The sequence below is a fragment of the Ornithorhynchus anatinus genome, chromosome 8 (assembly GCF_004115215.2).
Source record: "Ornithorhynchus anatinus isolate Pmale09 chromosome 8, mOrnAna1.pri.v4, whole genome shotgun sequence".
NCBI classification, from domain to species: Eukaryota; Metazoa; Chordata; class Mammalia; order Monotremata; family Ornithorhynchidae; genus Ornithorhynchus; species Ornithorhynchus anatinus.
Window position 1 is genome coordinate 54,657,483 of NC_041735.1, and position 21,534 is coordinate 54,679,016.

At 44.1% G+C, this 21,534-nt stretch overlaps 1 protein-coding gene across 3 annotated transcripts in view; it reads right to left on the minus strand.

Annotated features, from left to right (window-relative positions):
- Positions 1-20,829, minus strand: part of TAX1BP1 (Tax1 binding protein 1) — an 87,086-nt gene extending 66,257 nt beyond the window's left edge. The window contains exons 1-2 of one of the 3 annotated variants that reach the window (XM_029071262.2): positions 20,712-20,828; positions 6,900-7,080 (exon numbers count right to left, since the gene is read on the minus strand). In XM_029071262.2, coding sequence (XP_028927095.1) covers positions 6,900-7,073 — 174 coding nt within the window. In that variant the 5' untranslated portion in view covers positions 7,074-7,080; positions 20,712-20,828. Of the gene's footprint in view, positions 1-6,899; positions 7,081-20,711 lie in introns of all 3 variants that reach the window. The other 2 variants (XM_039912896.1, XM_029071261.2) reach the window with 2 other exon arrangements.
- Positions 20,830-21,534: the final 705 nt, after the last annotated feature.

Sequence of the window (21,534 nt, forward strand, 5' to 3'; positions counted from 1 at the left end):
TAAGACATTTCAGGTTACATTTTTACCATGAGCCTGAGTCCTTGGGTCAGAATTTTTACTGCTTCCAAAACTTTTCTTCAGCCTGGATTACAAGAACTCCTATCTACAGAATCATCAAATTCAAGGAAAACAATTCCTTTCACTTCCGCTAAGGCAAAAGCCTATATTTTCTCTTCTTCCTCTGAGCTCATTCATTTACTCTCCCCAGAAATGGTAAACACCTAAGTTGTTTAACAACTACTCGGGTCAACTAGCCTGGTCAGGCTACGTCACTGACTCATTTACCCCTTCCGGAAAATGGAAAACACCTAAGTCCTGTAACAACTATACTGGTCCAGCTAAGTCGCTCATTTCTAATTATATAGAGGGTTTTTTTCCATAATCGAAGATGCCACTGATGCCAAGCAAAATTAGACTACATAGGCTCCACCAGGGATGATGGGAAAATAACAGAAAAAGCACCTGCCCTTCTTCTTCCATGGAGAGAGGGCGCATGGCCTAGTGGCACGGGCTTGGGAGTCGAGGTCGTGGGTTCTAATCCCGGCTCCGCCACTTGTCTGCTGTGACACCCTGGGCAAATCACTTAACTTCTCTGTGCCTCAGTTACCTCATCGGTGAAATGGGGATTAAGATTGTGAGCCCCAACCTGATTACCTTATAACTACCCCAGCATTTAGAACAGTACTTGACACACAATAAGCGCTTAACAAATATCTCCCTACCAACACAATGGAGAAAAGTGTTCGGATAGGGGCCTGCATCTGCCTGTGCTCCACCTTCAAAGAGCTCCTCCCCTATAGACTGTAAACTTCTTGTGGTCAGAGATTGTGTCTATAAACTCTTGTACTGTATTTGCCAAAGAACTTAATACAGTACATTAATTAATGTACTTAGTGCCCCTTTTCTCCTCTTTTGTTTACCCTCAGTCCCGGAGCACTTACTGTACATGTCCGTAATTTAACATCTGACTCCCCCTTTAGACTCCCTGTGGGCAGGGAATGTGTCTACCAACTCTTGTAACGTACCCTCCCAAGATAAATAAATGGTGGAATTTGTAAGCGCTTACTATGTGCGAAGCACGGTTCTAAGCGCTGGAGGGGATACAAGGTGATCACGTGCGGCTCACAGTTTTCAACCCCATTTTACAGATGAGGGAACTGAGGCACAGAGAAGTTAAGTGACTTGCCCAAAGTCACACCAAGATCTTAGTACAGTGCTCTGCATACAGTAAGCGCTCAAACAGCACTGATTTTCTCCAACCGTATCCATGACATCTATGACAAGATACAAAATCGGTGAGCTCTGTCCTGCTAGAATGGGTAGATGTACTCCTTCAAATACATTTTCCTTTTCAACTATTCACCAGGTAGCTTCCACTGTCCAGGGGTTAAGCAGATGAAAAATTCACTTCGCTAGTAAGAGCAGCTCAGGTAATCAAGTGTCTTTATTTACAGAACCTTTACTGAAATGGCCAGAATAAAAGGTTTTTTTAAGTTGTGAATTAGAAAGTATACAATTAAAGTAAAAGTTGACCAACTTTATTGGAGTATTCACCGTCACCATTTCACACTATAGTATTGTTAAGAGTTTCATATGACCTGATTTTTAATGTGATAAAATTACTAGATATTTAGAGGCCTTCTCCAACTAAGCCCTCATTCTCTCTACTCCCTATCCATTAGTAGTAGCATCCTGGCCTAGTAGAAAGAGCACATACTTGGGAGTCACAGGACCTGGGTTCTACTTCCAGCTTTGCCAACTGTCTGCTGACTCTGGGCAAGTCATTCAACTTCTCTGTGCCTCAGTTTCCTCAAATGTAAAATGGGCATTAAATCCTACTCCCTCCTATATGGATTGCGAGCCCCATGTAGGTCAGAGGCTGTGTCCAATTTGATTACTTTGTATCCACCCCAGCCCTTAGAACAGCACTTGACACAGCAGGCACTAAACAGATACAGTAAGAATACAATAAGAATAATTCTCCACCGCCTTTGCATGTGGATTTGTAAACCCTTTACTCACCCCACCCTCAGCTCCACAGCACTTATGTACAGATCCGTAATTAATTTATTTATATTAATGTCCGTCTCCCCCTCTAGACTGGAAGCTCACTGTGGGGAGGGAACAAGGCTATTCTCTCAAGCACTAGTAGAGTACTCTGCACAGTAAGCACTCAATAAATATGATTAATTCAGATTAAAGTCACATTGTCTCCCGATTATAAATCTCTGTCCTTAAGTCATATTTAAGCCAGATGACTGTCATAATTCCAGAGTACTGTCATGAATATGACAAAACAATACACTTTTCAAAAAAATCAGTTTCAAAGTGGTGTATGAACTGACAGAATACTTACCATCCCCCAAATTATCTACATTTAACAACTCATTTATATTCAAATTATTCCCTTAAACGTAATAAACCGTCCTTAGTCTGGTGTTCCGCACGCAGTAAATGCTCAATTAATATGACTGATTGAACAGTTTGGAAATAACTGTCAAGAACAATTTACAAAGATCCCTCTGGCCTGGAACTCCCTTGCCCTCCATACGTGCCAGACTACCGCTCTCTACACCTTCGAAGCCTTAAGGTAAAAAAAAGCTCCTCCAAGAGCCCTTCCCCGATTAAGCCCTCCTTCTCTGACTCCCTCTCCCTTCTGCGTCCTTCATCCATGAACTTGGATCTCTATCCTTTGGAAACTTGGTATTTATCTCACCCTCATTCCCACAGCACTGATGTACCTATCCGTAATATATTTATTTATACTAATGCCTGTCTCCCCATCTGGACTGAAAAATCGCTGTGCTGATGAATGTGTCTACCACCTATTGTATTAAACTCTTCCAAGCACTTATTTTGCTCAGTAAATAGAGTATCACTGATTGATTGACATGGCTCAAGCGCATAACAAACTACAATCGCTCCGTGGCTTCGGTGACTCTGGACTGTAAACTCATTATGGCAGGGAACAAGTGTGCTAATCCTGCAATATTGTCCTCTCCCAAGCACTCAGTACAGTGCTCTACACAGAGTAAGTACTCAAATACCATTGATTGATTGACAGAACTTAAATGAAAATGACAAACTTTGCATGATAAAGTATTTTATAGGGAAAGTTACAGTTATTTCTGAAAAGGCAATACCCCCTAAGTGCATTTAAACAAACCTGTTTTTTGCAGTGATAATCCAAGAAGCTAGAAAAGTCCATCACTCAGCCAAGTAAGATTTCACTCTTATTACATTCATTACATAATCCTTCTTTAATGTGAGAGTTCATCATGGTTCTAAACTGTGGCTCCATCTCCAGTTATCTCTATACGTTCACAGTTATCCTCAATATTTTCTCCCTACTCTCTTTGTGGAGACCATTTATTTTAAGAATTTTAATACTGCACACTGGTTCAAGATTTTAGGTTTTTTAGTTCTTCACATTTTGAGGTTCTCCTTTTAAAACTATGATTCTTTTTGTAAGTTTGCATAATACCCAAGCAAAATAGTAAAATACATGGCATATTTTACTTTTTTCTGAGAAAAACATAATGCAAAACATTAAAGATAAGCTAAACATTTCTCAACTTGCAGTTAAGCAAACAAAACCTAGCTTATTTACAGCTAATGTTAAGTAGTAATTATGAATAAATAGACATTTCTTTAATTTCCTGAAGTCAAAGAATAGTTTATAAAATGTACAGCTGGCAAGACACACACTTGGAAGCCTGAACTCAATCTTAAATCCTAAACCTTGCCCCAGATTAGTTTGTCTGTTCACTGCCATGACGCTAAAATACTGGAATTATATTTGAATAGTATCTCTTTATCATCAATATCTGTGTGAAGAACAAGAGCTCAGTACTACGACTGACTGAGCATCTACTCAGTTCAGAGCACTAAGGAACGTAGCAGAGAGGTACTATCAGAGATTAATTAAGGAGTAATTGAACATCTATACCCTCTCTAACTTCCTCTTCCCTAGTCCCATTCAACTCTCCCTTACTTAGCCGGCCATTCCAGCTCGACTGGATCTACACGTAAAAGTATTCGTATGGATTTTTCCCGCCGGCTTACTCACATCCAGTTTCCACCAATCTTCGCCTCCACCCAACTAACCCAATCACTGGCGATGGTATCAGAGTGATATGTGAAATGGCGGGTTTCAGGAATGCAAACGCTACCCTCCCCTCTACCCACTTTCTAGAAGGAGGACAGTCTTATGACATGAGCACTTTCTTTAAGAGAGATAGGGCCTAACCTCCATAGAGGGATGATAAATCCCAGAATCATTTTCAACCACTCTACAGAGGCAGTTCCAACTGGAACATCCCAATGTTTTAAAGTATCTCCAATACGTAGGCAGGCTGAAATGGCACAGGTTAATCACAAGGTGCTCAGTGGAAAGAGCGGGGGCTTGGGAGTCAGAGGTCATGGGTTCGAATCCCCACTCTGCCACTTGTCAGCTGTGTAACTATGGGCAGGTCACTTCACTTCTCTGTGCCTCAGTTACCTCATCTGTCAAATGGGGGTAAAAAACCCCCAAAAAACTGTGAGCCCCACATGGGACAACGTGATCACCTTGTTTCCCCAGCGCTTAGAACAGTGCTTTGCACATAGTAAGCGCTTAACAAATGCTACAATTTATTGAGAAGCAGCGTGGCTCAGTGGAAAGAGCACGGGCTTTGGAGTCAGGACTCATGAGTTCGAATCCCAGCTCTGCCACTTGTCAGCTGTGTGACTGTGGGCAAGTCACTTAACTTCTCGGTGCCTCAGTTACCTCATCTGTAAAATGGGGATTAAGACTGTGAGCCCCACGTGGGACAACCTGATTCCCCTACGTCTACCCCAGCGCTTAGAACAGTGCTCGGCACATAGTAAGCACTTAACAAATACCTCGGAGAAGCAGCGTGGCTCAGTGGAAAGAGCATGGGCTTTGGAGTCAGGGCTCATGAGTTCGAATCCCAGCTCTGCCACTTGTCGACTGTGTGACTGTGGGCAAGTCACTTAACTTCTCTGTGCCTCAGTTCCCTCATCTGTAAAATGGGGATTAAGACTGTGAGCCCCACGTGGGACAACCTGATTCCCCTGTGTCTACCCCAGCGCTTAGAACAGTGCTCGGCACATAGTAAGCGCTTAACAAATGCCAACATTATTATTTATTATTATTAAGGTGCAACACAATACAGGGCATCTGTCTCCTGTTCGACCTCTCCTCCCCACAAGCATCAGCCCATGGTGGATAGCCCCTAAAGGAGCTCAGTGTACGATTAGTTAGGTTTTGGGTTTTTTTTTAAAAAAGGGGAGTGAGGGAAATGCTTTAACGGCTCTTCCCTGGCTAGGCTAGTCCAAAATTGGAACGGCAGTCGTCTCTTTTCTTAACAGGACCTTTCTAAATTCTGCTCTATCTCAGGGGAGGAATTAAAAAAGAAAGGAATCCTAAAAGAATGGCTTAAGCTTCTTCCTTTTTCACCCTCCAGTTCTCATTAGCACTTGTGACAAAACTGCTACTGGATTTTAAGGGTTTCCATCGAGCACAAGTCCTCAAGGCCAAGGATAGTCTCCCAAGCATTTTAGTAGAATGCTAACTACTATTGACAGGTTGGACGATTGATTCTTTCGAGGAAGGGCCAAGGCAGTCACCTGCAATTCAGCCTTTCCCAGAAAGATGGGAAATAAGCCCTGGAGGTCTTACAGCTCACTCTCAGCAATTCTCTGCGGGCTGGAAGTGGATCTTTTGAAGCACCAGCAGTATTAGCTGAGCTACTGTTGGACCACATTTGTAATAAGTTCTCTGACTACACTCCAACCATTACAGGAAGCTCAATTAATTACTTTACAAAATTCAATTATCAGAGGCTACAAAGACTGTGATCTACTTCCAGTGGTCATAAAAAGCAGGCATATGGACAGTGTAAGTACACAAGATGCTCAAGTAATTCAAATTCTCCATCATTTAAACTTTGCACCAGATGTCAAATCTGGGGGTCATTTGCAAATCTTGGGTACAAATCCCACGTCCAATTTGCAAACCAGCTCTTTCTGATAAAGATGGGATGGGCCCCAATCATTGTTCTCCAACTTACTAGAAAACTGTGGATCCAAGCATACTTGGAGCAGGAGACAGGAAAACTGGCTCTCTTCACAGCCCTCCACCTCTCTTTTCCCCAAAATGTTCCCTGGTTTCCTCTCTCCGACCCAGAATACTGACTAATCTGGATCTCCTGCACATTTGAATGAATGAATTCCCCAACCAGAAGGTTCTAATTTCCAACTAAAATCCATTCTATAAAGCTACGGTAGATGAGATAAAGATGTTTCTAAACAAAATCTGCAAGGTAATATAAGTATGGAAAGGAAAATATTGGCTTGGCTAATAGAAAGAAAGAAATTACCACAGGCAGTGCCAAACATGGGGAAGGAAGGGCTGACAAGTAGGGAAGCCACCTTGGATGCAGCCAAAGAAGGGAAACAGAAAGATGGCCAAAAACCACCTTTTCCCATCCATGTTCCTCCCACTTCTTTGAAGACCGGAGGAAGTAAAGAAGGTAGTGAGGACAACCTCCGTTCTTTCACCCCTCGGGAGACAGGGAAATAGCCAGAGACTATTCACTTCCCTTAAAGGAAACCTGAGACTCAAACAATGGTATCTGTTGAGCGTTTACTCTAGCAGAGCACTGTACGAAGTGCTTGGCCAAGTACAATACAATTGATTTGGCAGAAACAATCCCAATCCTCAAGAATTTAGCAGGAGCAACATGAAATATCAAAACATACTAAACCGCTTTTTTTTGCCTTTTTTATATGAGAGCTTCTTAAGGTTTCTGAAGTTAGCACCAAAGGACACGCACACGCACAAGTGCACACACACAATTTATGAATATCAATAGGACTCACAGAAGCTTTCTTACCTTAAATATACCAACCCAATCTTTTTGATGTGGGTGGATATACTGGGTTAATGTGTAATGACATTCCAGGTGTGCATTAGGAAGATAACTCTTGGCCACATTTTGGAAGATCACATGTGCAAAGTTGGAAGTCTGCAGGGCACTGGGCAAGGTGACTTCTTGAAAGGACGTCATAACTTATCTGTAAAAATTATAGAAGTGTATTACTTTGAGAAAGCAAAGTGCTGAATATATTTAAAAGCATATAAGTTATTTTGTGGAAAATGGACAGATAGTTTCAACCGAAAAAAACGTATCTACAAGCACTAACAGTACGAACCTCACTAGTATTCATATGCTAGTTACCTATAACAGAAAGTATGTAGAATGCCAAATCATTATTTTCCTTTCCTTTGGGGAAACACAGAGTTGCATCTAGTTATCACATACTTTTCATTTTTCAGCCTGGAAGAGCTAGCCTCCAGATAGAAAGATGTCCTGTCCCTCTGCTGTTGAACCAGCAAAAGCGTAAAGCTCTTTATGACTGGTTTACACCAATGAGATGGTGCATTACCTGCAATACCTGCATTTTTTTGATACGACAAGCTACGGGAGTACTTATAAGATTCACAGTACTAAATAAAGGTCCTATATATGAAGACTGCTAAGTAAAGTGCTGATTTGGCTAAATTAAGTCATGGCATTTATTCCCTCAGAAATAGTGGAAGACTGAGGGAAGACTAAGCAAAGGGTTGTAAAACTGGGGCTAAACAATCAAGATTGATGGGGCCAAATGATCTAAGACATGAGGTAGCGGCTGCCAACAGTGGAGAATAAGGGGACAGTAAAGTTGTGGGAACAAAATTTAGGGCTGTGAAGATAAGCAGCGTGGCTCAGTGGAAAGAGCAAGGGTCAGAGGTCGTGGGTTCTAATTCCAGCTCCACCACCTGTCAGTCGTGTGACTCTGGGCAAGTCACTTGACTTCTCGGTGCCTCAATTCTCTCATCTGTAAAATGGGGATTAAGACTGTGAGCCCCAAGTGGGACAACCGGATTACCCTGCATCTACCCCAGCGCTTAGAACAGTGCTCGGCACATAGTGAGCGCTTAACAAATACCGACATTATTATTATGGAGAGCTAGCTAAAAGAGTTGGCCTTGGAGGAGGTGGCTAGAAAGGGATGGGCCTGTAAGTTAATCAAAGTTAGGTGGGACAGTCTGATAAGACTGGAGAGTGAGGCAAAGGGACAGAGAATTACACAGAAATGACATCAACGAATACCAATTTGCTTTACACAAAACAATCAAATGCATATAAACCAGTAGGTCTAGAGACAAATTAAGGAAAAGAAGCAGCATAACCTAGTGGAAACAACAGGGGCCTGGGAATCAGAGGACCTGAGTTCTGATCCCGGCTCCGTTACTTGTTTATTCATTTTCTCAATCGCATTTATTGAGCGCTTACTGCGTGCAGAGCACTGTACTAAGTGTTTGGAAAGTACGATACTGCAATAAAGAGAAACAACCCCTGCCCACATCGAGCTCACAGTCTGAGGGGGAGATGGGCATAAGTACACGTAAATAGGCATCAATGTAAATAAATAAAATTATAGATATATACATAAGTGTTGTGGGGCGGGGGGGAGGGCAAAGGGAGTAAGGGTGATAAGGGAATGGGAGATGAGGAAAAGTGGGGGCTGTTGTGTGACTTTGGGCAAGTCATTTCACTTCTCTGTGCCTCAGTTATCTGTAAAATGAGGAATAAGACTGTGAGCCCTTTGTGGGACAGGGAGTGTGTCCAACCCAATTATTTTGCATCTACCGCAGCAATTACTACAGAGCCAGGCATATAGTAAGTACTTAAATACCATAAAATTAAGAAAAATTTAAAAAAGATAAAGAAGGGCAATCCATGCACCATGACCATGATTAGCATAATGCAAGACGGGATGCTAAAAGAGAAATTCCATGATAGGGGAGATGGAGGGCTAAAAGATAAATACCATGGAAGAAGTAAGAAGCAATACAGCCTAATGGATAAAAGCATGAGACTCAAAAGGACCTGAGTTCTAATCCTGGCTCCACCACCTGTCTGCAGTGTAACTTTGGAAAAGTTACTTCACTTTTCTTTGCCTCCGTTACTGCATACATAAAATGGGGATTAAGTGCGTGAGCCTCATGTGGGACAGGGACTGTGTCCAATCCGATTTGGTTGATCACATCCCAGCACTCAGAAGAGTGCCTGGCACCTAGTAAGCACTTAAATTATTATTATTACTATTATTATTATTATTATCAATGGTAAAAACAATGAGTTCTGCATTCCAGAAAGAGACGACCAGGGAATGTTGAAGTATCGTGCTCTTAGGAGTTACAGACGCATGTAAGTAAAGCTGGATAACCTAAAGAGCACTTCAAACCCCAGACAAGAGTGAAAGCTATTCCTGCAAAAGGGACTAAGAAGTAGCTTCACAAAAAGAAGGAGGTTATTACAGGCCAACTCTGTAAAACCTCATAACCTTGTAGTTACATTCTTAAAAAACACTGTCTTGTAAAACCATGTCTTATGAGTCACTGAATCAATGGGAAAGAGTGGATTACTTCTTGAGGCTGCCAATTTTCCATAATTTACAAAAAAAAAAAATCGGCAAGCATTTCAGAGGAATACATACTTAAAGGGATATTACTTATGTATTTTAGACTGTAAACTCCTTGGAGACAGGGACCACAGTCACTAGTCTTAACGGGGCATTCAAAAGTCTCCTGGTTTCAGAAAAGCTAAGCTCTCCAACCAATATTTTCACACTTCAAAACGTTCAGGATGACAGAAATTAACCACGTTGCTATTTCGGGGGTATTCATTCAACAGTATTCTTCAGAAGTAGATGAAGAACCAGGAGCACTGTGGTGAGGTCCCTCAATGGGTGGAATCTTAGAGATCCTGTGGTATTTTCTGTGTTCCACATGTTGTCACTTCCACGCTGAGTAAGCGCTCAATTTAACAGGAGCGGCATGAATACCCATTTGGTGAAGAATACCATATTCCGTGCTTTGGAAGTTCAGAAAAATGAAGACGTGTTCCCTTCTCACAAGGAGCTTACCTTGAGGGGCTCTCAGTGGGTCTACCATCAGGTTCAGGAGCTTTATCATTTTTCATGACTGTTAAAGTGACTTTGCCAATCATCAGAACAAGAGCCTTGTCTCTGCATGTGGGAAAGGTACTAACTTCAATATTATACGGTAATAATGGTAGTTGTTAAGCGCTTACTATGCGCCAAGCACTGTTCTAAGCCCTGGAGCAGGTACAAGGTAATCGGGTTGTCCCACGTGGGGTTCACAGTCTTCATCCCCATTTTATAGATGAGGGAACTGAGGCCCAGAGAAGTGTGGTGGCTTGCCCAATGTCACAATGCAGCCAAGTGGCGAAGCCAGGATTAGAACCCACGTCCTCTGACTCCCAAGCCCGTGCTCTTGTCAGAGAAGCAGCATGACTAGAGCAGGAGCGTGGCTCAGTGGAAAGAGCCTGGGCTTGGGAGTCAGAGGTCATGGGTTCAAATTCTGACTCTGCCGCTTGCTAGCTGTGTGACTTTGGGCAAGTCACTTAACTTCTCTGTGCCTCAGATACCTCATCTGTAAAATGGGGATAAAACTGTGAGCTCCGTGTGGGACAATCTGATCACCCTGTACCCCCTCAGCGCTTAGAACAGTGCTTTGCACATATTAAGCACTTAACAAATACCAACATTATTATTATTGTCACTGGTCCATGCTACTTCTCCATAAGGTGTTATGGCACAGCAGACATGATCTCAGCAGCACGTCAGAAGCAGACTAGACTATAAGCTCCCTGTGGGCAGGGACTGTATCTACCAATGCTGTTGTATTGTACTCTTCCAAATACTTCAGCACGGTGCCCTGCACACGGTAAGCACTCGGTAAATACACGGACTGATTAACCGTGTGGAAGAAAAACTTGGCGGACTCTGCAGTGTATCTGAGCGGAGATGTTAGAGACAAGTTTATTTACTCCTAGAACTTCTTCTAGCACTAGTAAGGAGAGGCGACCGAGCGGCAGAGATTCCTCTGTTAAAGGCCAGCTCGGTTCTCAGTAAACCAGATTTCGGCACCTAATTTAATCAAAGTACAATACGGGATAAATACATCAGGAGGATGGGCAGCAACACCCTCTGGGGCAGAGTTTTCTACCTTGTTCTCAAGGTGATTAATCCCCCACGCAACCCTACTAAAGGAGTAGCTTCATCTTATTGTCAGCTACTCCTTTCGGAAGACCCAGAGAACAAACTGAAGATGGATTGTGAACTCGACTGCCTGGGTAACCAGAGATCAAGCAGGCGAAATGGTTCGGAGAGAAGGGGGCAAATGCAGGACCTTGACCTTTAGGCTTCCACAACTGAAAAGTCAAAGAGGCGCGGGCAGCAGCAACCAAGACGTGTATACAGTTTTCAAATAGCCCAGCTGATTAAACGTTAAAACTTAATAAACTAAATGAAGGATAAAGTTAAGAATTTGCAATTCAAGTGACTACCCAGTTTCAGACTGGTCCGACCAATCCTACCAATTCATTTCCAAGGAATTCTGTGATTATTAGTGAGATCTGGGTCAGATTCTCGGTCTGTACTCATCCCACTTGTTTTGCATGCAGATGAACTCTGTGTCGCAAGGGTAGCAATGAAACTGAAATCCGTAATTTGCAATTTACCCTAAGAGCCTTGAGAAATGTATCCCTGCCAAACACTGTGCGCTGGCATGTTTTCCCTTCTCTGTTAAAAAAAGAGCTGGTGCAATTTGATGACCACAGAAAAACAAAATTTAACATTAAAAACACTACTGAGATAATATTTTCATGAAAGTAAAAGAGAAATTATGACTAAGGATTTCAAAGTACTTGACTAATGACTTAGCCCACTTCCTACCAATCAACTCAACCACTTTTCATAATTCTAACCTACTCTACGTTGTGATAAACAAGTTTCCAACCTACTTGCATCACCAAAATTCCATAACTGGCAATTATCGCATAGTTTTCTACTGCCTTTGACTTCAAATAACTGCTCAGTTAATCATATATTTTCCCACAATCTTCAGTTTACAACACTAAGAGCTATCCCATTAAAAAAGTCAATGAAGTTACTACAATAAAATTAAATATACTGCTGAAATGTTTTATTTTTCCCTACAGAGAATAATTTAATAAAGGCCAGTTCAGGGTTGTTAAAATCTTCCCCAAATTTGTCCTACTCAAGGAAGTTATGCAGTGAACTATATTAGCTCTCTGACCTTAACGAATGGAACTGCAACTATTTTAAGAGAGGCCAGAATACAGAGATAGTGGGCTGAGTGTTCTCTCTCAACTAGTCTGCAATTTTCAACTTTTAACCTCTACTTTATCCCATCTGCTTTATTTGCTTTTGTTTTAAAGATCTTGGGGTCTGGAATAAAGATGCCTTAAAATACCATTCTGATTTAAAATTTACAAAATGAAACTTTTCAATTCTACTAGCTAAGAGATCTCGATATTACCCGGGATGAATCATTGTCACTCCATCCCCGGTTGGTCTCATTCAACAGTCTGCAGCATACAGATCCTTTTCTATTACCTTGGCTTACGCTAGTTTGTGACACATAATTATTATTATTATTATGGGATTTGTTAAGTGCTTACAGTGTGTCAAGCACTTTTCTAAGCGCCGGGGTAGATTTCAAGTTACTTAGGTCAAATACAGTCCCTATCCCACAGGGCTCACAGTCTAAGGGAGAACAGGGAGGAGAACAGAGAAGCAGTTTGGCTTAGTGGAAAGAAGAGTCAGAGGTCATGGGTTCTATTTCTGGCTCCGCCACTTAGCTGTGTGACTTTGGGCAAGTCACTTCACTTCTCTGGGCCTCAGTGACCTCATCTGTAAAATGGGCAGTTAAGACTGTGAGCCCCACGTGGGACAACCTGATTACTCTGTATCTACTCCACAGCTTAGAACAGTGCTCGGCACATAGTAAGCGCTTAACAAATATCATCATTATAAGTGCTTAGTAGAGTGCTCTGCACTCAGTAAACGCTCAATACGATTGAATGAACGACTCCCCATTTTATGGCTGAAGAAACTGAGGCACGGAAAGGTTAAGTGACCTGCCCATGGTAACACAGCAGGCATCTTACAATCCTGCCCGATGAGGGGCTTACAGTCTACTCGGGGGAGACAGACGGACAAAAACAAGGAGCACACTTCCCCCTTTCAAAGCACACTGAAATCTCACCTCCTCCAGGAGGCCCCCCCGGACTAAGACCCCCTTTTTCCTGCCCTCCCCATCATCCCCACTCGCTCCCTCCACACCCCACAGCACTTGTGTGAAAGAGCACAAGCTTGGGAGTTGGAGGTTGTGGGTTCTAATCCCAACTCTGCCACTTGTCAGCTGGATGACTTTGGGCAAGTCATTTCACTTCTCTGTGCCTGTTACCTCATCTGTAAAATGGGGATTAAGACTGTAAGCCCCTCTTGGGACAGCCTGATTACCTTGTATCTATCCCAGTACTTAGAACAGTGCTTGGCGCATAGTAAGCGCTTAACAAATACCATTATTTTCATTAAATATTTATAATTCTATTTATTAATGATGTGCATATATCTATAACTATTTATTTATAATGATGTTGTTGACGCCTGTTTCCTTGTTTTGATATCCATCTCCCCCCTTCTAGACCATGAGCCTGTTGTGGACAGGGGATTGTCTCTATCTGTTGCCAAACTGTGCTTTCCAAGCACTTAGTCCAGTGCTCTTTCATCCATTCATTCACTGAAGCGGGTTTACTGAGCGCTTACTGTGTGCAGAGCACTGTGACTAAGCTCTTGGAAAGTACAAGTGGGCAACCGAGAGAGACGATCCCTGCCCAATAATGGGCTCACAGTCTAAAAGAGGGAGTTAGACAACAGAACAAAACAAGTAGTCAGGCATCAGTACCATCAGGCTAAACAGAATCATAGCTATATACAAATCATTAATAAAATCTAGTAATAAATAATATATAGGTAAAGAGAATCATATATACATACACATCATTAATAAAATCGAGTAATGAATAATATATAGAATCATAGACATATACACATCATTAATAAAATCGAGTAATAAATAATATATAAAAACAGATATATGTACATCATTAATAAAATAGAGTAATATATAATGATGGTATCTAAGGGCTTACTATGTGCAAAGCACTGTTCTAAGCGCTGGAGGCGGGAGGAGAAATACAAGGTGATCAGGTTGTCCCGAGTGGGGCTCAGAGTCTTCATCCCCATTTTATAGATGAGGGAACTGGGGCTCGGAGAAGTGAAGCGACTTGCCCAAAGTCACACAGCTGACAAAGGGCGGATCCGGGCTTAGAACCCACAACCTCTCCCAAACCCGGGCTCTTAATAATAACAATAATAATAATAATAATGGTGGAATTTAAGCGCTTACTATGTGCTAAGCGCTGTTCTAAGTGCAGGGGTAGATACTAAGTAATCAGGGTGTCCCACGTGGGGCATTTTACAGACCTCTGAATCCCCATTTTACAGACCTCTGACTCCCAAGCCCGGGCTCTCTCCTCTGCGCCCCGCTGCTACACAAGTGCTGTGGGGAGGGGGCATCAACACGAATAATCAGAATAATGACAGTATTTGGTTAATAATAATAATAATAATAATGTTGGTATTTGTTAAGCGCTTACTATGTGCCGAGCACTGTTCTAAGCGCTGGGGTAGACATAGGGGAATCAGGTTGTCCCACGTGGGGCTCACAGTCTTAATCCCCATTTTACAGATGAGGGAACTGAGGCACAGAGAAGTTAAGTGACTTGCCCACAGTCACACAGCCGACAAGTGGCAGAGCTGGGATTCGAACTCATGAGCCCTGACTCCAAAGCCCATGCTCTTTCCACTGAGCCACTGCTGCGTGGCAGGCAGACGACTGAATGAGTGAATGGGTTGCACACACGGTAAGGGGTGAAGAACGAGGCCTGCATGAGAGAGACACACGTCACAGTGGAGGGGCGTTGTCCTTCGGAAGCCTCGGGTGGGGCCGGGAGGGACAAGGGGACGGACAAGGAGAGGGACGTGGCGAGGGACAAGGGGAGGGCGAGGGACTAGGGGAGGAACATGGCAAGGGGCAAGGGGAGGGACAGGGCAAGGGACAGGTAGAGGGACTAAGGGAGAGACATGGCGAGGGACTAGGGGAGGGGCAGGGTGAGGGACTAGAGGTGGGACAGGGCAAGGGACAGGGCGAGGGACGGGGCGAGGGACTAGAGGAGGGACAGGGCGAGGGACAAGGGGAGGGACAGGGCGAGGGACAGGGCGAGGGACTAGAGGAGGGACAGGGCGAGGGACAAGGGGAGAGAGAAGGCGAGGGCCAAGGGGAGGGGCAAGGGGAGGGACAGGGTGAGGGGACAAGGGAGGGACAGGGTGAGGGGACAAGGGAGGGACAGGGCGAGGGACAGGGCGAGGGACAGGGCGAGGGACAGGGCGAGGGACAGGGCGAGGGACAAGGCGAGGGACAAGGCGAGGGGCAAGGGGCGGGACAAGGGGAGGGGCAAGGGGAGGGACGAGGGGCGGGCCACCGACAGACGGCCCGTTGGGCGGAGGGAGGAGCCGCGGGGCGCCTCCGCCCCTTAGATCCGCAGAAATACCACAACAACAGGGCGGACCCAACCAAAACATTCATTCATTCATTCCCTCCTATTTCTACAGCGCTGACTCTGGGCGGAACCCTCGACTAAGCGCTTGGAATGGACAGTTGGGCAACAGAGGGGGAGAGAGAGAAAAACCCCGCCCAACGACGGGCTCACAGTCCACGGCGGCGCCGCCGCCCCGGCCCCGGCCTCCCCTTCCCTCTCATTCCTTCAATAGTATTTATTGAGCGCTTACTACGTGCGGAGCACTGTACCGAGCGCTTGGAATGGACAATTCGGCAACAGATAGAGACAGTCCCTGCCCATTGACGGGCTTACAGTCTGATCGGGGGAGACAGACAAAAACAACAGCAATAAACAGAATCAAGGGGACGTACATCCCGTTAACAAAATACCTCGTATTTAAATCCTATTTACTGAGCGCTTACTGTGGGCGGACCTCTCTGCTAAGCGCTCGGCATGTACAATTGGGCCACAGAGAGAGACCATCCCTGCCCGACGACGGGCTCGCGGTCTAAAAGGGGGAGACGGACGACAAAACAAATAATAATAATAATAACGTTGGTATTTGTTAAGCGCTTACTGTGTGCCGAGCACTGTTCTAAGCGCTGGGGTAGACATAGGGGAATCAGGTTGTCCCACGTGGGGCTCACAGTCTTCATCCCCATTTTACAGATGAGGGAACTGAGGCACAGAGAAGTTAAGTGACTTGCCCACAGTCACACAGCCGACAAGTGGCAGAGCTGGGATTCGAACTCATGAGCCCTGACTCCAAAGCCCATGCTCTTTCCACCGAGCCACGCTGCTTCTCGTGGCCAGGCACCAAGTATACCACCATAATAGATCAACGGAATCACAGATCTAGACACATCATTAATAAAATTAATGAGCAATAAATAAATATATACAAATATTCGCAAGTGCTGTGGGGAGGGGAAGGGAGGGAAGAGCAGAGGGCGGGAGAAGGGGGAATGGGGAGGAGGGGCTGAGGGAAAGGGAGGGCTCCGTCTGGAAGGCCTCCCGGAGGAGGTGAGCTCTCAGTAGAGCTTCAAAAATACTACTACCGATGGTATCTGCTAAGCGCTTACGTTGTGCCAAACACTGTTCTACGCGCTGGGGTAGATAGATGCCAATAATAATAATAATAATGTTGGTATTTGTTAAGCGCTTACTATGTGCAGAGCACTGTTCTAAGCGCTGGGGTAGACACAAGGGAATCAGGTTGTCCCACGTGGCGCTCACAGTCTTAATCCCCATTTTACAGATGAGGGAACTGAGGCACAACGAAGTGAAGTGACTCGCCCCCAGTCACACAGCTGGCGGGTGGCAGAGCCGGGATTCGAACCCATGACCTCTGACTCCCCAGTCCGGGCTCTTTCCACTGAGCCACCCTCCCCCGGTGGAGCTGGCAGTCTCGATCCCCCTTTCCCACATGAGGGAACTGAGGCCCAGAGAGGTGAAGTGGCTTGCCCAAGGTCACACGGCAGACCAGGGGCGGAGCCGCCACTAGAACCCATGACTTTCCTTCGTGCAATCGTTATTTATTGAGCGCTTTCTGTGCGAGCACTGTACTAAGCGCTGGGAAAGGACAATTGGGCAAGAGAGACCACTCCTGCCCAACGACGGGCTCACGGTCTCAAAGGGGGAGACAGACAACAAAACAACTAGACGGGCATCAATATAAATAGAATTAGAGACATATCCACATCATTAATAAAATAAATAGAATTATAAATATGTACATAGACATGTGTTGAGGGGAGGAGACAGACAACAAAACAACTAGATGGGCATCGGTATAAATAGAATTAGAGGTATATCCACGTCATTAATAAAATAAATGGAATTATAAATATATATCTATAGACAAGTGCTGAGGGGAGGAGACAGACAACAAAACAACTAGATGGACATCAATATAAATAGAATTAGAGGTATATCCACGTCATTAATAAAATAAATAGAATTATAAATATATACACAGATAGACAAGTGCTGAGGGGAGGAGACAGACAACAAAGCAACTAGACGGCCATCAATATAAATAGAATCAGAGGTATATCCACGTCATTAATAAAATAAATAGAATTATAAATATGTACATAGATAGACAAGTGCTGAGGAGAGGAGACAGACAGCAAAACAACTAGACGGCCATCAATATAAATAGAATCAGAGGTATATCCACGTCATTAATAAAATAAATAGAATTATAAATATGCACATAGACAGACAAGTGCTGAGGGGAGCGGGGGTGATGGGGAGGGGAGGAGGAGCAGAAGAAAAGGGGGGGGCTCAGTCTGGGAAGGCCTCCTGGAGGAGGTGAGCTTTCTGGCTCCCAACCTCCTTCCCCTTAAGCCAAGCTGCTGAGAAGCAGCGTGACTCAGTGGAAAGAGCCCGGGCTTGGCAGTCACGGGCCCTGGGTTCTAATCCCGACTCTGCCACTTGTCAGCAGTGTGACCCTGGGCAAATCCCTTCACTTCTCCGGGCCTCAGTCACCTCATCTGTAAAATGGGGCCTGAGACCGGGAGCCCCAAGTGGGACAACCTCATTACCTTGTATTCACTCATTCGATCGTCTTTAGTGAGGGCTTACTGTGTGCAGAGCACTGTACTAAGCACTTGGAGTGTACAATTCGGCAATAGATAGGGACCATCCCTGCCCAATGACAGGCTCACAGTCTCCCCAGCACTTAGAACAGTGCTTGGCCCACAGGAAGCGCTTAACAAATACCATTATATATATATAATGGTTTATATATATATAATGGTATATATAGTAATGTTGGTATTTGTTAAGCGCTTCCTATGTGCAGAGCACTGTTTTAAGCGCTGGGGTAGATACAGGGTAATCGGGTTGTCCCACGTGAGGCTCACAGGTAATCCCCATTTTACAGATGAGGGAACTGAGGCCCAGAGAAGTGAAGTGACTCACCCACAGTCACACAGCTGACAAGTGGCAGATCCAGGAGTCGAACCCATGACCTCTGATTTCCAAGCCCGGGCTCTTTCCACTGAACCATGCTGCTTTGCTAAGCTCTTCCTATAGGCCAAGCACTGTTCTAAGCGCTGGGGTTGATACAAGGTAATCAGGTTGTCCCACGTGGGGCTCGCAGTCTTAATCCCCATTTTACATATGAGGGAACTGAGGCCCAGAAAATAATAATAATAATGATAATAATGTTGGTATTTGTTAAGCACTTACTATTTGCCAAGCACTGTTCTAAGCGCTGGGGTTGATACAAGGTAATCAGGTTGTCCCTCATGGGGCTCACAGTCTTAATCCCCATTTTACAGATGAGGTCACTGAGGTCCAGAGAAGTGAAGTGAAGTGACTTGCCCCATGTCACACAGCTGATAAATGGTGGAGCCAGGAATAGAACCCATGAGCTCTGACTCCCAAGCCCAGGCTCTTTCCACTAAGCCACGCTGCTTCTCTCTAATAATAATATCACCATTAATAATAATATTATTATTAACAAATACCACAATTATTAACAGGTGCCATAACTATAATTATTATTACTAACAAATATCATAACTATTATTATAATTAACAAATGCTGTAACTATTATTATTACTAACATATACCATAATTATTATTGACAAATACCATAATTATTATTAACAAATGCCATTATTATTACTACTAGCAAATGCCATAAGTAGTATTGACAAATACCATAATGATTATTATTAACACATGCCATAATTATTATAATTATTACTAAAAAATACCACGATTATTGACAAATACCATAATCATTGTTTTTATTATTAACAAATCCCGTTGTTATTATTACTAACAAATGCCATAAGTAGTATTGACAAATACCACATTTATTATTATTAACAAATGCCATAATTATTATTACTAACCAATACCATAATTATTATTGACAAATACCATAATTATTGTTGTTATTAACAACAAATGCGGTTATTATTATTACTAACAAGCGCCATAAGTAGTATTGAGAAATACCATAATAATAATAATAATTATTAACAAATACCGTAATTATTATTGTTATTACTAACCAATATCATAATTGTTATTGACAAATACCATGATTATTGTTATTATTAACAAATGCCGTTATTATTATTATTACTAACATGCGCCATAAGTAGTATTGACCAATACCCTAATGATAGTTATTATTAACAAATACCGTAATTATTATTATTACTAACCAATATCATAATTATTGTTGACAAATACCATAATTATTGTTGCTATTATTAACAAATGCCGTTATTATCATTAATACTAACAAGCGCCATAAGTAGTATTGACCAATACCATAATAATGATAATTATTAACAAATACCGTAATTATTATTATTACTAACCAATACCATAACGATTATTGACAAATACCATAATTATTGTCGTTATTATTAACAAATGCCATTATTATTACTACTAACAGGCACCCTAAGTAATATTGACAAATACCATAATAATAATAATAATTATCATTAACAAATACCGTACTCATTATCATCATTACTAACGAATACCATAATTATCACTGACAAATACCATAATCATTGTTGTCATCAACAACAAATGCCGTTATCACTATTACGAACAAGCGCCCTAAGTAGTATTGACAAATGCCATAATAATAAGTATCATTAACCGATACCGTTACCATTATCATCATTGACAAATACCATAATCGTCGTTATGAACAACAAACGTCGTTATTATCATTATCACTAACAAACCCCAGTAGCATTGACAAGCACCATACTTAGTAGTAGCATTAACAAATGCCCTGATTATTATCGTTACTAACCCATACCATAATTAGTATTGGCACATACTATATCGACAAATACCGTAATTATCGACAAATACCGTAATTACCACTGAGAGATACCGTCATTATTACCAGCTTGCTGCCGTTACGGTCATTAGGAAGTAGCATCCCTGTGACTAACAGACCGGGTGGTTCCCAGAGGCCGGTCCTCAGCCGCCGCCGCGCGCGCGCTCTCGGCGCCGCGCCCCCCCCTCCCCCCGCGTGCGCGCTCGCGCCGGGTCGACGGGGCCTCGCGCCGCGCGCGCCCCCGCCCCGCAGCGGCCGATCCCTCCCCCGCCCCCGGCGGGGTCTCAGTGGGGGGAGGCCGGAGTCGCCTTACCCGCACGACGGGAGCCTCCCGTCCGCTCCCCCGAGGGCCCGGCTGGCAGGCGACGGGCGAGGCCGTCAGCGGGGCCGCACAGCCGGAGCCTCCATCGGCGGCGCTTCCCTCCCCGCCGCCGCCGCCGCCGCCGCCGCCGCCGTCACGTCAGGCGGGTTCCGTCGCCCCCGCGGTGACTGGACGACCGTTGCTACGTCACTTCCGCCCCGGCGGGGGCCCGCCCCCTTCTGACGTGAGGCCTCCAGCCCCAGCCCCCCCCCCCACGCCTAGCGCCCTCTGCCGGCAGTCGTTCGTGCGCCCTCTGCCCTCATTCATTGGTGCTCCCTCTGCAGTCATTCATTCGTGCTCCTTCTGCCGTCATTCATTCATTCACGCGCCCTCTGCCGCCAGTCATTCATTCGTGCTCCTTCTGCCGTCATTCATTCATCCATGCGTCCTCTGCCGTCATTCATTCGTGCTCCTTCTGCAGTCATTCATTCATTCATGCGTCCTCTGCCGTCATTCATTCGTGCTCCTTCTGCCGTCATTCATTCATTCATGCTCCCTCTGCCGTCATTCATTAATTCATGAGCCCTCTGCCGTCATTCATTCATGCTCCCTCTGCCGTCATTCCTTCATGCTCCCTCTGTCGTCATTCATTCATTCATGCTCCCTCTGCCGTCATTCATTCGTGCTCCTGCTGTCATTCATTCATCCATGCGTCCTCTGCCGTCATTCATTCGTGCTCCTTCTGCAGTCATTCATTCATTCATGCTCCCTCTGCCGTCATTCATTCATTCATTCATGCTCCCTCTGCCGTCATTCATTCATTCATGCGCCCTCT